Source organism: Netta rufina (genome assembly GCF_964035555.1).
Source record: "Netta rufina genome assembly, chromosome: 5".
NCBI lineage: Eukaryota > Metazoa > Chordata > Aves > Anseriformes > Anatidae > Netta > Netta rufina.
In genome coordinates this window covers 36909793-36925532 of record NC_140128.1, presented here as the reverse complement: position 1 = coordinate 36925532, position 15740 = coordinate 36909793, and the positions used below count along the sequence as shown (strand labels likewise).

At 39.0% G+C, this 15740-nt stretch overlaps 1 protein-coding gene across 3 annotated transcripts in view; it reads left to right on the top strand.

The window, feature by feature from the left end:
• The window catches only part of TSHR (thyroid stimulating hormone receptor), a gene marked incomplete at its 3' end in the record, with an annotated part of 65276 nt that overhangs the window by 37335 nt on the left and 12201 nt on the right, over nt 1-15740 (top strand). For all 3 annotated transcript variants that reach the window (XM_084287016.1, XM_084287015.1, XM_084287014.1), the window contains 3 exons: nt 4612-4689; nt 5670-5738; nt 14971-15048. In XM_084287016.1, coding sequence (XP_084143142.1) covers nt 4612-4689; nt 5670-5738; nt 14971-15048 — 225 coding nt within the window. The remainder of the gene's footprint in view (nt 1-4611; nt 4690-5669; nt 5739-14970; nt 15049-15740) is intronic.

Below are 15740 nucleotides of genomic sequence, written 5' to 3'. Positions count from 1 at the left end.
TGCAGCAAATACCAAAAAGCCTTGGAAAACCTGGGAGGCCACAGCACAGCAAGCTGTACCTTAGCTAATTTGCACTACTTCCTCTACATTAGCCCATCACAGGCCTCCTTTAAGAGCCTGAGTTCACCGCAGGCTATCTGAATTCACACTGCTCTTACTACACCACCAGTATAGTCACAGGCAGACACCCAATTTTGGTGTCAGTTTGGGAAAAAAATAAGAGATCTGTGCTGTAAGAAACTAGTAGGAACTAACATCAGGCACTGCCACTCCTTCTTTTAAGAACCTACCTGCACTGTTGAAATTTAATTATTGTATCTCAGTGCTTCTGGACATACATTACCAGGCCTCAGACTGTGGTTGATTGTTAATGAGCTGCTAACACTAGGAAGAGCCCTGGGGGTCCGTGGGAAGAGCTAGCAGTACCTCTAGCACAACAGCAATCCTATGTATAAATTCACATCCTCAGCTGATGGGCTCCATTAGTCCTGACTGTAATATCCTTATTTCATAACTGCAACAAGCACACTTCTCCCTTCCCTAACATCATAAGGCTTCTTCAGGGTCCATCACTGTTCCCCTGTACATAATGACTGCAGCACACTGAGGGAACTGAATATGGATATCCACTGTAAGTGGATGCAGCAACCTCCAGAATAGCCTTTTGTGTCCGTAGACATTGATGTAATTCTGGTAGCACCAATGCCTCTCGCTAGTTTAGGTATTCTGAATTCCTTTCTTTCTCTCCTACTTGCAGCCACCTTCCTTTCCCTTACTTCTCATACTTCTGCCCTTACTGCGATGGATAGCAAGTCTTCTTTCTGTTATCAAAACATCAGACAGCAGCCTGCAAGTACCAATCCAGCCAAGGCAGAAAAGCCTTTCACCCGTAAGCCTCCTGTGAACAAAGGGTCACATCTTTCCTGGAAACTATTTGGCTTTACTTTAAGAAAACACCCTTAAGAGAGAGTGCCTGTCTCCTTTCTGTCACTCACCTGGTTTCACAGTAGTTGAACAAGGTACATATCTTCTTTTAGAGTCACAGCATAAGCCTATATGAATAGATACTTTGCTTAAATATTCTTGCCTAACCTTACTTATATAGTCACATTTTAAGCACAACTCTATTATCCCACTGAACAAGCAAAGCACAAGGAGTGATAATTAACTACTTTTAAGCAAGACTTCCTAGGTGGAGCCCTCTCTTATTAACTGCAGTCCTCAGCTGAGTCCTACTAGCAAGCTTTGCTAATTTACTTGAGTTTGCTCACACGAAGCACTCCTACATCACACTAAAACACCTTAAAAACCATTTACTTTAGCTGAATTTAAGATCTCTTCTCCTGCCCACCCTTCACTGCTTCAATGGCTTGAAGCAAATTGCAGAATGGCTTCTTGGAGAAAGGGAGTGCAAATGTGGCAGGGGTAGTGGTGGTGTATATCCCATTGCTATCCTTAAAGGTATTTCAGAAACAAAGAGTACTATCATTAAAAGAGCAAGTGTTTCTTTCCATTTAGAAAGCAAACCCTATTTATTTCTCTGTGCCTTAACCTACAATTTGAGCCCAAATTCAGGGTTGCAATCAAGCCAAGAAGGAGCAGCTCAGATGAAGACTTGCAGGCTGGTTAAAGTATCTCAGTCACTACCTAGGTGTTGCAGTCTCTATATGGTAGCAGCGTTCAGCTGGAAGAGGCTTGACAGCTAGATGGGCTAAGTAAGAGGCTATTGAAAATCAGAGGTATTATTCTAGAAGGTAACTTGCAGAGAGGTGATTGGTGGAATACTGTAGGTGTTGTTGCAGTGCTGCAAAGTGGTGTTCTGAGTCAAGTCAGAAAGAGCCCCATGTAGGGCCACCAAGGTGATGAAGGGTCTGGAGGACTTTTCCTATGAGGAAAGGCTGAGAGAACTGGGACTGTTCAGCCCGAAGAAGAGAAGGCTCAGGGTGTATCTTATCAATGTCTATAAGTACCCGAAGGAAGGGTGCAAGGAAGACTGATCCAGACTCTTTCTAGAGGTGCCCAGTGCCAGCACAAGAGGCAGCAGGCACAAAGTGGAACACAAGAGGTTATGACTGATCAACAGAAAAGACTTTATTGCTGTGCAGGTGACTAAGTATTCACACTGGTTGCCCAGAGAAGCTGTGGAGTCTCCCTCCTTGAAGCTCTTCAAAAGTCACCTGGATGTGGTCCTGGGCAACCTGCTTTAGGTGACCCTGCTTGAGCAGGGGAGGGGTTGAACCTCCAGAGATCGCTGCCAACCTCAACCACTCTGTGATTCTGTGAATGGTCATTGTCCCCGCTGTATTCATGGTATGCCGGTGGCCAGGTGACCCTCAGAGCTGGAAATGCTGGCTGTTTTGCTGAAAAGTCTAGACCTGCATTAAGCAAGATTTTACTTCCCAAGGATCTTCTGAGACTAGAGGTAAACCTTGTACTACCTCCTGCTCCATAACCTGAAGATGCTGTTTGCCTTAGCTGTAGGCCTCTAGGATGGAAATCTGAGTTAGCCAGAGCTCTGAGTGAGATATATTTAATCTGAAGAACTACTAGGGAGATCCTCAGAGATCAAATGGGCTTCAGCTTAAGCATTACTGTGTTGCGAATTAAACCCTACTCTTACTATATAGAGAGAAACAAGAAGTAAACAGGCTATATGAAACAGAAGTAAAAGTTCATACAACCATTGTGTCTGTGCTTCCAAGTGAGTAATTTGGCCTCGTGGACACTGACAGAAGTGTCCCAACAGTGCAACTTACAAGAGCTCAGCCCTCCCAGTGACAGCAGCACTTAACTGAAGCGTCCTGATTGCAGATGCTCTTAGCCAAGAGATTACTTCTTGGAATGACTCTTACACTAAGTGAAAACAGAACTGGATATCATCAATGTTTAGAAATGCCTATCTTGAAATTGCCGGTGTATACTTCGATGAAAAATAATCTTTTCACTTCTATTATCAAGAAAAAGAACCTATTCTTGAAGAATAGTAGGCTTCTAAGTGATATATAAAGTATAGCTGGGGAAAAAGTGTTCATTATATCAGTATTCACCTTTGTGGTTGTCCTGGTTTCAGCTGGGATAGTCTTCTTCCTAGTAGCCAGCATAGTGCTATGTTTTGGATTTAGGATGGAAATAATGTTGATAATACACTGATGTTTTAGTTATTGCTGAGCAGTGCTTGCAAAGCCAAGGACATTTCTGGTTCTCATACTGCCCTGCCAGCGAGGAGGCCAGGGGTGCCCCAGGAGATGTGAGGGGACACAGCCAGGACAGCTGGCCCAGACCAACCAAAGGGAAGTCCCAGACCACATGGCATGGTGCTGAACAGTAATATGAGGGGAGCTGGCCAGGGCGGGGGCTGCCATTGCTCAGGGACTGTCTGGGTGTTAACTGGCTGGTAGTGAGCAATTGTGTTGTGCATTGCCTTCTTCCTCTTTCTCTTTTTTTATTAAACCGTCCTTATCTCAACAATGACATCTTGTATTTTACCTGTTTTGATTCTTTCCCCCATCCCACTGCAGGGGAGTGAGCAAACAGCTGCATAGTGCTTAGCTGCCTGCCTGGTTAAACCACAACAGTGGCCTATAAGCAACTTAGAAGTAAACACTTGTTTAGAAACGTAAAGCAATCTGAAAAATGCCAAACCAGAATAATTTGTGCTGGAAAACAGCTACTGGTGAAATGAAGAATGAAGATAATTGTAGTACAGTTCAGTGTTAACACACATGATATGCACAGGAAAGGAACAAAATTGTTCTTGTCACATGAACTATTGTTAGGACTTCTCAGCTGATGTACATTATAATCTGGCCTTAATAGATCATGTCTCATCCACAAGAATGTCATCTGACAAAAATAAGAATTTGCAGAATATTTCATTTTCCAGACTGTAATATGATTCAGGAAAAAGCAGGAAAGGGACAATCAGACACTTTTGTTTCTGCCAGCTTTTTATCCTCTCCATTTTAGTCATAGGTTTTGTTTTTTCTTTGTCTCTTTATCACAACAGAGTTTTGCTCTGAGAATACAAATTTCTTAAGTATTTCTTTTATTAAGCTTACTTCTTTATTAAAGCATTTCTTAAGTATTTAAGAAATGACAGACGGTGAAACACTCATTTGGACAAGAGTTGAGAAAATTCATTAGGTTAGATCACACAGTAAATTTTTATTTCACTTGCGTTAGATGCAGTTCTGTAAAGTGAAATGCCTGTCCTGAACAACGTATTATCTGATGGCTCAGCCGAGCATAGCTAAACAGCAGGATCTCAACTCTAAAATCATTTGGGTTGACTCCATTGACATTGCAGCATTATTTACTTTGTTAATTCTTTGGCTTTTGGGAAAATTAATCTGTCTGTGCTGTTAACCATGGGATTCACACAGGCTGGCACACCTCACCAGGACTTTAAAACCCAACTACTTCACAAGCTCACTTCCTGACTGCTGGAACCTACTTGATTCTTTATCATCCCACTTCTGACCGTAGGTGTAACTAAACAATTATTCTACACTTTTATTTATTATCAAGGCAGAGAAGAATTAATAACAAGACTGTTCTGGAGAAGTTCTATTAGGCAGATGTTTGACTGTGATGTTTTGTCTCCTTTTCCAGTGAAATTGCAGATAATCCTTTCATGACTTCAGTGCCTGCAAATGCTTTCCATGGGCTCTGTAATGAATCTCTAACCCTGTAAGTCCTTCCAGTTTAAGTCACAAGGCAATTATTTTGCCTTGGTCTCTCAGGCACATGGTAATGTTAAAAAATATAACTTGGTTCTACTCTCTAAGTAGTTTGTAACAGAGAAGCATCATATGTAGTATCCATAATCTAGTTTGCATAAATCCTCTACCGTGGCAGTAATTTGAATCAAGCTACTTTTCTGTAAACTGGCTTACTAAAACATTCTTGCTCTGGTATGACAATGGCAAGAAATGATTATACTGGTGAAAATCAAAGGCAAAAACTTTTAGTTTTCCTTCTCTAAAGCTACAGTATGGTTAGAATTGTCTTTAACTTTTTTGCAACCTAAGTGGCATATATTATGAAAACTAATGGGTGGCAAGTGCCAGAAGTCCTATTTAAGAGAAAAAATGTTTAAAATTATATTTAAGAATATAAGAATTATATAAGAATATAAGAATTATATTTAATTCAGTTATGCAAGTCATACTCGATGTGAGCCACAAAAAAGGACTGAGGAGAGGGGAGAGAAAATGACTGTAATGAGTTAGGATCTCAACTAGGGAGGGCAGTACTAAAAGGGTAAAGAATGAATTCTAAATAAATTAGAAATATTCACACAGGCCTTAGAGTAAAAAGGTACCTATATTGTATGCATTATTTCCTTAATCGGTCCTTGCAGAATTCCGTTTCCTTGTTTTTACCTTGGGAGTAGGAAAGCTATGGCAAGCCATTTTAGTCTAGTTCTATCTTTGCTGTAAAAAGAAGTAAAAAGATAGCACAACTGCCACACAGTATTCTTAATTCTGCAAGAATGCTGCTGGGCATCTGCTTGACCTTGCACTATAATTGCTGCTTCTTCAAGATATTAAAATTAACTCATCCATAAATGTGCTGTTGCCAAGGAAAATGATACATAAGATGATAGGTATTCAGTTATTGAAGCATCCCCAAAATACACTAATTTATTTTTATTTTTTTGCTTGCAGCAAACTCTACAATAATGGTTTTACCAGCATCCAAGGCCATGCTTTTAATGGGACAAATCTAGATGCTATGTAAGTAGCAGATCATTTTCTTCTTTCAGGGAAAAAATAAAACAACAAACTATACAAAAAACACAACTATAATTAATACTGTATTCTTGCTGGAGGCTCTCAAATGCATATCTTATTCTAATTGTTTTTAAGGAGCAAAAAAAAGGATATTAATTTCAGCCAGCAATAAAAATATGGGCATTTTAATGTCTTTTGCAGTGTGCTTTGATTTATTTCTGAGCTGTTAATACATATATATATATATAAAATAATGGCAGGTAATTCTACTGTAAATTTTGTTTAACTTTCTGGCTTGAAGCTATAATAAAATAAATTATGATCAGTAAGATTTCTAAGACTATTTCAAATACAATTATGCTGTTTTACCTACAAGGCAGTTTATTTTAACAACTGTAATACTGATAATGGTAGCAGCCGTTTCACAGAAATATCTTACCTGAAAAAAAAAAAAAAAAACATAAAAAATAAAAAAGTGCTGGAAGCAATTGAGAAGAAACAGTCATTTGCACTAGAAATGAGATGTGCATGTCCAAAACATGAAGCAACCATTCCAGCTTTCCTTTCACCTTATTGTAGTTTCTGGAAAACAACTATCTAGTGATTAAATATCCTTTTTACACTGTTCCCAAAATAATCTTAATCAATCATTAACACAAAACACATCTCAAAAGATTTCAGAGGCTCCATTCGATTTGGCAGAGCTTACTCAGCTCCTACAGAGGCCTGACTAGAATCTGATTGGCAATCTATCTCATGAGTTAAAGAGCTTTCTTCATTGTGAGCTCTTAAGTTAAGCAGAGAGGTATGAGAATACACAATTATTTTCAGTACTTCTTTATTTTAAATAGGACTTTAACTGTATAAAAAAGTCTGTAAGACCATTTTTCACATGGTCTGAATCTTTGCAAACCACCTTTTCTTCCTTAACACCTTAATTTGAAAAGATTGAAATTAAACTAAAGAATCGGGATAGGTCTTATTTTACTCACTTTAGTTCAGTTATTTCATATGAAAAAGGAAGTTTTTCATGATGACATAGTGTTTGTACTAGTGCCTACAAAAATCACAAGATGCAAAGTATGGCTAAATGAATTCAGTGTCTTGACCAAATCCTGCTAATCTGTATATGAAATGCTTAATACCTTTCTAAGTATTAGCCAATATATGAACTGTGCAGCTCTTCCACTTTGACAGTTTATAGATGATTTTGTAGAAATTTTTCTTTTTGCTTCTCTGGTAGTGTGTAAGGACTATTGTTTCTGGTCTTACTGGAATTTTCCTTATTATTATCAAGTGAAAACGTATTTTTATGCGATTCAGGGGCTCAAACATCTGCTTTATTGAATGGGTGGAAGTAGAAAAGGAGAAAACACATACCAGGTTCTGCAGATACTGCTTACTTTTTTTTCAGAAAAAGTTTATAAGTAGTATTTTTTAAGTGAATCTTTCCAGAGACTGGTTATGATGTGCTAGTTAAAAGCATTAAAGACAAAAAATATATACTAAAGAATTAAAAATAGGCTTACCTTCAGGGCTTTGTCTACCAGCAGGAAAAATGGTTCATTACAACAAACAGTTTTCTCCTAATTAAATCATATGACATTTACCTAAAGCAAAGCACTACTCCAGATTTACAAGGCAAACTAGGGAGCAGAACATCAGTGATGAAGTCTTTATCTGTTTGATAAAATATATTGAAATTTCTAAACTAATTTTCTGAAGTAGTTTGATTACCATATGCCAAGATAAGGTGTAATTCTGTTGAGTGCAAGCTTGGAGACTTGTTGTTTCTAACAGCAGCATTAAGTTAATGCAAAAGGCAAATATTTCATTTTCTGTATTCTGACATTTCTAATTTGAAGTCCTGTTTATCTAACGCTGAACTGCAAAGAAAGTAGCTGTTTTCCTCTGGGTCTGATGCAAGGCCCTTTGGACTAGATGTAATGAAGAGTGAAAAAGAACAAGAAAAAGAGATTTTAATGGGTTTTGAACGATGACCTCAAGGAAGAAAAAAGGCAAAAAAAGGAAAACATTGGGATTTTTTTTTTTTTTTTGAGAAATCATTCAAAGATTCCATATACCATCTAGAAATTTTCAGAAATTTTGGGTATCTCTGAGGATACCTTCTACAACATAGCATGTCTTTCAACCACTCTTGCAGTATTGACTTATGTAATTCAATGAGGTGAAAACAACTAACACAGATATAGGTGTGCAGTTCTGCATAAATGATTTCCTGCATCATATTAAATAATGGTGCTACCTACTAAATCTTCTCATTCAACAAGGATTTGTGTTTTAGAGCAAGCCACAGTATATAATATATAATAAAAGTATATAATTGTTGTATAAAGGCAGGGAAGTAAAGAATCATGAATGAAGAGGTGAATACTTTTACTGAACAGTGTTCATCTGAAAATTGAATCCCTCATCTAACACAACATTAAGATACAGTTTGAACTGTGTCACTTCTGCAGACTTTCTGCAACGTGGTGCTCCTGCACCAGTGTTTATTTCTGCAAGGAAGGAAAGACGTTTCTTAAAAATATAGTTCCAGCAAATGGCAAAATATATTTGAGATGAGCTTTTACAGAGCTAAAGTACTGAAACGGAGAGTGTGCAATCTCAAAATCTAATTACAAAAATAAACTCCAAAGGAATATATTTACTTTGGTATACACTCCCAGGGATCATTTATAATGGTTGGCTGAGCTCAGAGTCAAGATAAGCAATGGTGTGGTAAAACCACATGATGAATCCTTAATATTGCTAATTTACCAACACACGTCTTTTGTCTGCTCATCATTTAACCTTCATTTCATAAACCAACAATATTTAAACAGACTAACATGTTTTATGTCCAGAACCCATTTAATGTTATAGTGCTGCTCTGTAAATGTGTGGCCAATGTTGTTTTGTGGGTTTGTTTTGTTTTGTTTTTTACTCCCTGTTTGTTAAAATCTATGGGCTTACTTTAAAACCAGAAGCTGAAATAAAACTGTAACTTTAGTTGGTTTTAACTAAGTGATCCTTTGGAAGAAAATGTTGAGAAAACTCCCTTCTTCTCTAATCTGTTTATTCGTATTCCATCACTCCTTATGCTCATAAATTGGTTGTAGGACTACAGTAAACCTTGTCACTGAAATAATCTAGCTTAAAAAACAAAACAAAACAAAAAAAACACCTTGAGAAAGCTGTGTCCAGCTACAATATAGGGGATGGCATAAATAACCTTGGACTATGAAAGAAGAGAAATAAAAGTTTTTTAAACACTTTCTGAAAAAATAAAGGTATGTGAAACTATATGTTAGTTGAAATAGCTGGTCAGCACTTTTCATTCGTATCTTTAACCCCCAGAGGAAAACACAGTTTTAGTAAAAATATTTTGTAAAAATATCTTTGGACCTATTGGCATTTTTCAGTTTTTCATCTCAGTTGAGGAGTTTGAATACTCGGTTGTCGTGGTTCCGCTCGAGTGGGCAGCCAAGCTCCACCACAGCCGCTCTCTCACTCCCCCTCCTCAAAGAGGAATGGGGAGAAAATATGTGAAAAGGGCTCAAGGATTGAGATAAGGACGAGAAAATCACGCAATAATTATTGTAACGGGCAAAACAGACTCGGCATAAGGAGATAGATTTATTGCCTATTACTAACAAGCAAGAGAAGTGAGAAAACAAAGGAAAAAGCAAACCAAAAGCACCTTCCCCCCCATCCACCCTCTTCCACCTCCTCCCCCCGAGCGGCGCAGGGGAACAGGGAATGGGGGTTATGGTCAGTCTACAGCACTTCTTCTCTGCCGCTCCTTCTCGGTCACTCTCGTCCCCTGTGCTGTGGGGTCCCACCCACGGGATGCAGTCCTTGATGAACTGATCCGGTGTGGGCTTCCCACATGCAGCAGCTCTTCCAGAACTGCTCCAGATATGGGTCCGTACCACGGGGTCCATCCCTCAGGAGAAAACTGCTCCAACCTGGCTCCCCTATGGGCAGCAGCTCCTGCCGGGTCACCTGCTCCTGCATGGGCTCCTCTCCACGGGCTACAGGTCCGGCCCGGAATCTGCTCCGGCAGGGGTCTTCCACAGGCGGCAGCCTCCATCGGTGCAGGGCCACCTGCTCCACCGTGGTCTCCTCCACGGGCTGCAGCATGGAACCCTGCTCCACCGTGGTACTCCATGGGCTGCAGGGGGACATCCTGCTTCACCATGGTCCTCACCACAGGCCGCAGGGGACTTCTGCTCCGGCGCCTGGAGCACCTCTCCCCCTCCCTCTACGCTGACCTTGGCACCTGCAGGCTGTTTCTCACTCCCTTGACTCTCCCAGCTGCTGTCTGGCGCAGCGTTTTTTTCCCTGTCTTAAATATGCTCTCACAGAGGCGCAAAACAACATCGCTTATTGGCTCAGCTTTGAAAACAATGGGGCCCTTCCCAAACATGGGGCAGCTTCTAGATCTTTCTCACAGAAACCACCCCTATGGCTCCCTGCTACCAAAACCTTGCCACGTAAACCCACTACATCGGTATTTTGGTTTTCTTTTACCATCTCATGCTCTTCACATGTTCTCTGTATCTCCAAAATGGTGTCCCTAAAGAGTTCCCAGAACACCTGTGGTAATTCAACTTTTATACCTGCTTCTTTTTGTTTACTTTTAAAGAACTTTTCTCATACATATGTATTTCTCCTTTTTGAAGACTCTAGCTGTGGTATATTCTTTGTCTTTTTTGGGCCTACAAAGTTGCTGATTATCAGTACCTGGTGGCTGATCTTACAAAACAGACTTCAGACAGTAACATTTTGAAATAGATCCCGTAAGCCACTCAAATTGAAATCAAGAATTGTTTTTCCTCAGATGGACTCTCTAACTTGTTACTTTATGAAGCATGCATTGATAATGTCTTAATACTCATATCTTTGTCATGCCCTGACATGACATTGTCCTATTGTACACAGTAGTTTAAATGCCCTATTACTGTCTCATGTCCTCCTAAGGTTTCTTGATGCTCCTCTGCATACTACAGTGACATTGTCCTGGTGGGGCAGTGGTAGTACAGACCTGAAAAAATATATTTCCCACCTACCCCTGGAACTTGAGCCCATCAAGATTCAGTATTAGTCATTGGTTATTAGCTTATCATTAGCTTATTGATCTGATTTTAAAACAAAATGATCAAAACCCCTTCTTTTACTGATAGCACTATGAAACCATCTGCTTATCCTACTCTAGACTTCCTGCGTACTTTGCATTGTGATGGTGATGTTTATCTGATTGCCTTCCACCAACTTTCCAAAATGACTGTTATTCTAATGTCCCCACCAAGGGCAGATATTCCACTTCACCCATGTGATTTGTTAGCCTTTCGACTTTTGTTTATACACATGGGTATCACAATTGTGGTTTTCTTTTCTGCCCTGTATTTAAATGACACTCTATACCATTTGGCCATGCGTAAAAGCAGGATTAAAGGAACTCTTGGAAGAACTTATGCTGGCTATACATAAACTTTCTTTATCAAATAACTATTCACTAGAGTCTTATTTCTTTCAATTTTTAAAGAGGTACCTATCAAAGTAAAAGCTTAAACAACTGAAATCAATTAGCGTCAGGAAACTGTACATTCTGATGGGCCTGACTCATCTATGTGGAAACTGGCAGCTAATGTTGTAGCCCCTCCTTGGTAACACACGCTTATGACCTTTCCCTAAGTCTCCACCTAGCTCTTTCTATTTGTAAGTTTGAAGACTTTTATTGCATATGCAAACTATTATATTTGAGGTTTATCACTCACTATAGTGTTCAAATGTTGGGGAAAACTTGGCTGTATAACAATGTCTAATTACTAAAGCAGACGGGTTGTATTAGGTCAGGCAGGTTTTTCTGTCCTTCAAAACTACAACCTAGATGTTGAAATCTTAGATTAATTCTTAGCTCTTGCTCTGTTTTTGATGTTTGCATTAATTAGCAGACAAAATCATGAGGAAATCTGCAAACTGAAGCAATAGTTCAAACCAAAGGTGACTAGGCTGTCATTTACTGAATATAAAAGTCTGAGTTCTTCTGAGAAAGCACAAATGTAATGTGATACTATAATGTCATATATTTTTGAAGAAACAAAGCTTATTTCAAACACCAATAGATGAGGAGAAAGAATAGGCTGTTTTTCTCTCTAAGAAGCAAGGCTTTAGGCATGGGCAATGTCCAATAAGTAACATGCCAGAAATTTTATCCTGGCATGGCTCCCTAAGATTTAGCGTTGTATAACCCAGCTGAAGTGCATTTACTTCTGCTCATTTCTCACTATGGTGATCAATGCTTTGTTGAGTTGAAATATTTTATACAACTACCTACATAAAATAGTAATGCACAATTTAAAAGACGTTTAGACGTAGAGCTTAGGGATATGGTTTAGTGGGGATTGTTAGCGTTAGGTAGAGGTTGGACTCGATGATCTTGAGGTCTCTTCCAACCTAGAAATTCTGTGATTCTGTGATTCTGTAATGTAAGCTTGTATACAACGACTGTTAAGGAAGATTTGCCAATGACATCAACTAGGATGGGATTCAAATTTTTACCTGATTTTTTTTCCAAACCAAACAAGTGCTTTGACTTTGTTTTTACAGCCAAACCCCAGTTCACCTATCTGAATTTGAAAGATTCTTGCAGCACAGAGGTAAAATGGTGGTCTTCTGCATTTTCTGAGTTGACTGAAATATCTCCACAGCCACCACCTCAAATGGTGTTTTTGTTACAGAGATTAGAATTAAGAAAGGTTTGACAGGGAATATACCTCTGCCATTAACTGGCACAGTGGGCACAGCATCTTCATTGACACCCTCTGAAAGCAGGTGTACAACCTTTCTTTCATATTTTTTGCCTTCCTAGCTACATCACAAGCTAGCTTTAAAATGTTTATAATAGTTATAGTACCCAGCATCCTGACATTTACCTTCCCTCTTCACCTTTAGTATTACTGCCTGAATCAGTAATATCAAACTCTTTACCCTTTCATGTCATTGAATTTCTATAATAGGTCTGGTCTGGGTATCTTATCATTTCTGTGCCAACAGCACTGAAATTTTACAAAAATCCTCTTTTTAAGATTATCATACTTATAATTATCTTAACAATTCTGAACAATGACATTCTGAACATGATAGGTGACATTTGGAGCAATGTCACCTGGCTTCACATGGGCAACACTGTTTCCTCCTGTTTCTCTCTTTTTCTGCTGATCACATCATTGGCATTCTTCTCTGCTTTTATCTACCCTTTCAAACATGATCTCCATCAGGCAGTCTGTCTGCAGTCCTTGCAAGGTTTTTGTCCTTTAGCTGGACTTAAGAGGAGCAAGATTTTACAAATCACCTGCTGTCGTGTTATTCTTCATCATTTTTGCACTGCAAGACCTCCACCAGCCCTGTATCCTTGTTGGCAAAATGGATTCAAGGGATTCTGCCACTTGCAGTTGTTTGGCCTGAGTGATCGACTGTTGTCCCATTCCTATCAGCAGGAGATCCTCTTCCTGCTTCTGCCAAACCTGAGCTGCCTGTAATACTGAAGCTTGGGGCTGTTGTTGCTGCTCCTAGACCACAGTCTCATGTTTTAATCTGTGGCTTGCTACTGGGCCATTAGACTTTACCTTTCTCACTACACAGAAAATTGATACAAAGAGGAAAAACCTTCTGAGTATAAATGGGATAGTCACAGGTGCCTAAGGCACTATGTTCCTTCAGGGCCTTTATAGCATTGATCATTTTACAACCTTTTCATCAAGGGGATTACACATTCCCCTTGGCAATTTTCTGTGTTCTCTTTAATGGATTGCACTGCACTTCTGCTCTGAAGCTCAGCCCTGCAGCTTTTCACCATCTCCACTGCTGCCTTAGTTCAAGCTTCTCTCAGAGGTCTTGACTTACCATAATACAGATACAAAATGCTTGGACTGTAGTATCTCATTGCTTATGTAGTGTCCCTCTGCCAAGAGAGAGAGATGTTCGTTCATCTTTCTCCAGGGACTACTATATTTGGTAAATGACTGCCATCATAAGACATCAATTTCCAATTCAATTAAGTTAACGAGCACAACTAGATTTGATGCCTGCAAGCTATTAATCTTGTAAACATTGTGACAGAACTAGATTGAACTAAGAAAAAACACCATCTAGGTTTTAATCCCTAGTTGAGAGAAAGAATTATCACAGTAAAGTCCTACCTGTATCCCTACATGTATGTGTATGGGGTGTCTGTGTATATATATAGACACACACACACACACGTGTATGTATCACAACCTCATCTTCAGTCTCTCTTCATTGCTCAGCAAATTCCACATATTCCTGCCTATGCTTAGAAGATGTGGCTGCTTGCAGTCCTCCTGGCTAACGAGGGAGGTACTGGGATTGGCATTGTAGTACCACCTCGTCAAAGAAATTAGCATGCCCATAGCATTTTGTGAAGTACTTTTTAGCTGGACAGTTGTTCCAAAACCACATTTTTGTTCTAACTCTGTGTCAAGTAAACCCAACTCACGCACAAGCTGGCACCATATGCATAAAAATAATGCTTGTTTTTCCATTTCATCATGTTCCATGTCTATCTGCTCTTTGCAGAATGTCATTAAAAAGTGCTCAGTGCCATACATTCACTGTGACTCCAGCAGAAAACTAGGATGCTGGTGCTTCTATTGCTCCTGAAGGTTTTTTATGCTTTCTCTTTGTACACCTGCAATTGTGGAATTACTGAAACAAATTATTTCTCCCAGATCTTCCCACAAAACCTTCATTAACTGTATTAGGCCACGGAGAACAAAGTCTGAGATAAATATAAAGCAATTTGGAACTTGACCAAATTACCTCCAATAACAACTCATACTTTTAAGCTTTTCAAACGACAGTTTCAGACCACGGTAAACAGGAATCCAGCTTAAAAATATATATATTAAAAAAAATGTTCTAATCAATCATTTTAAAATGTAATCTAAAAACACAGAATTGAATTAAAAATTCATCGTTCCATTTGGGTGCTTTTTTTGTTGTTGTTTTGTTTTTGTTTTTGTTTTGTTTTGTTTTGAGTGTTCAGTAGCACTGCATTATCTACATTCAACCATGTACCTTCAACTCAACACTTGGACAGGGTGGCCCTTTACATATGATTTTTGTAAATCTACTAGGCAAGTAAACTGAAGATCTTTAACCCATGGGTAACTATTTCCAAATACCTGTGTTTTGTCTGTTTCTGCAGCTATCTGCACAAGAACAAATACCTGAAAGTTATCAATGAAGACGCATTTCTGGGAGTACACAGCGGACCAACTCTACTGTGAGTAGGAGAAAATGAAGTAGAGAAAGCTTTTAAAATAATACAATGCTTTCTTTCCAACTGTTATCAGCAGTAGAGCAGCAAGAGCGGGAATGGCATGTTTACAAAAAGATGATCAGCAGTGAAAGCTGTTCTTTAGGGAACTCATTTAGTGTTAGAAATAGTGTTCCTACAGGTTTTTCTTCTGAAAGACTCTGTGCTACAATCTGTCTCCTGACTATACAATTGGAGTGCAATTGTAAAACTAAGGACTGTAGTAGCATGTATGTAAAGGAAATGGAAAAAGATTTTAAAAAAGGAATTTTAGACAGAATAGTTACTTCTGGTGCTGCCTTTTCTTCTTTCTCACATAACTCAGCTTCCAGTCTTATTTCATAATCCTCCAAAAACTCTCCGGCAAAATTAGAAATGGCAATATGGAGTGACACAACTTTAAGAAGAACCATATTGTCTGACTCTATTCATCTAGTATTTAACATCGCACGTAGAACCAATCATGGGGAAAACTGAGGTGCCAAAAGTGAGATTCCCTCCTCCACTGCAAAACCAGATGGTGCTGGCAGTGCTTCCTCCACGGAAGAATCAGTTTCACTTTCTGTTCTTCAGAATGGCACCTTTACATCAGCATAATGGTGTGTGGTTTCCATAAGGAATCCTAGTAATTAGCTATAGTTATGAAAAAATACAGATGT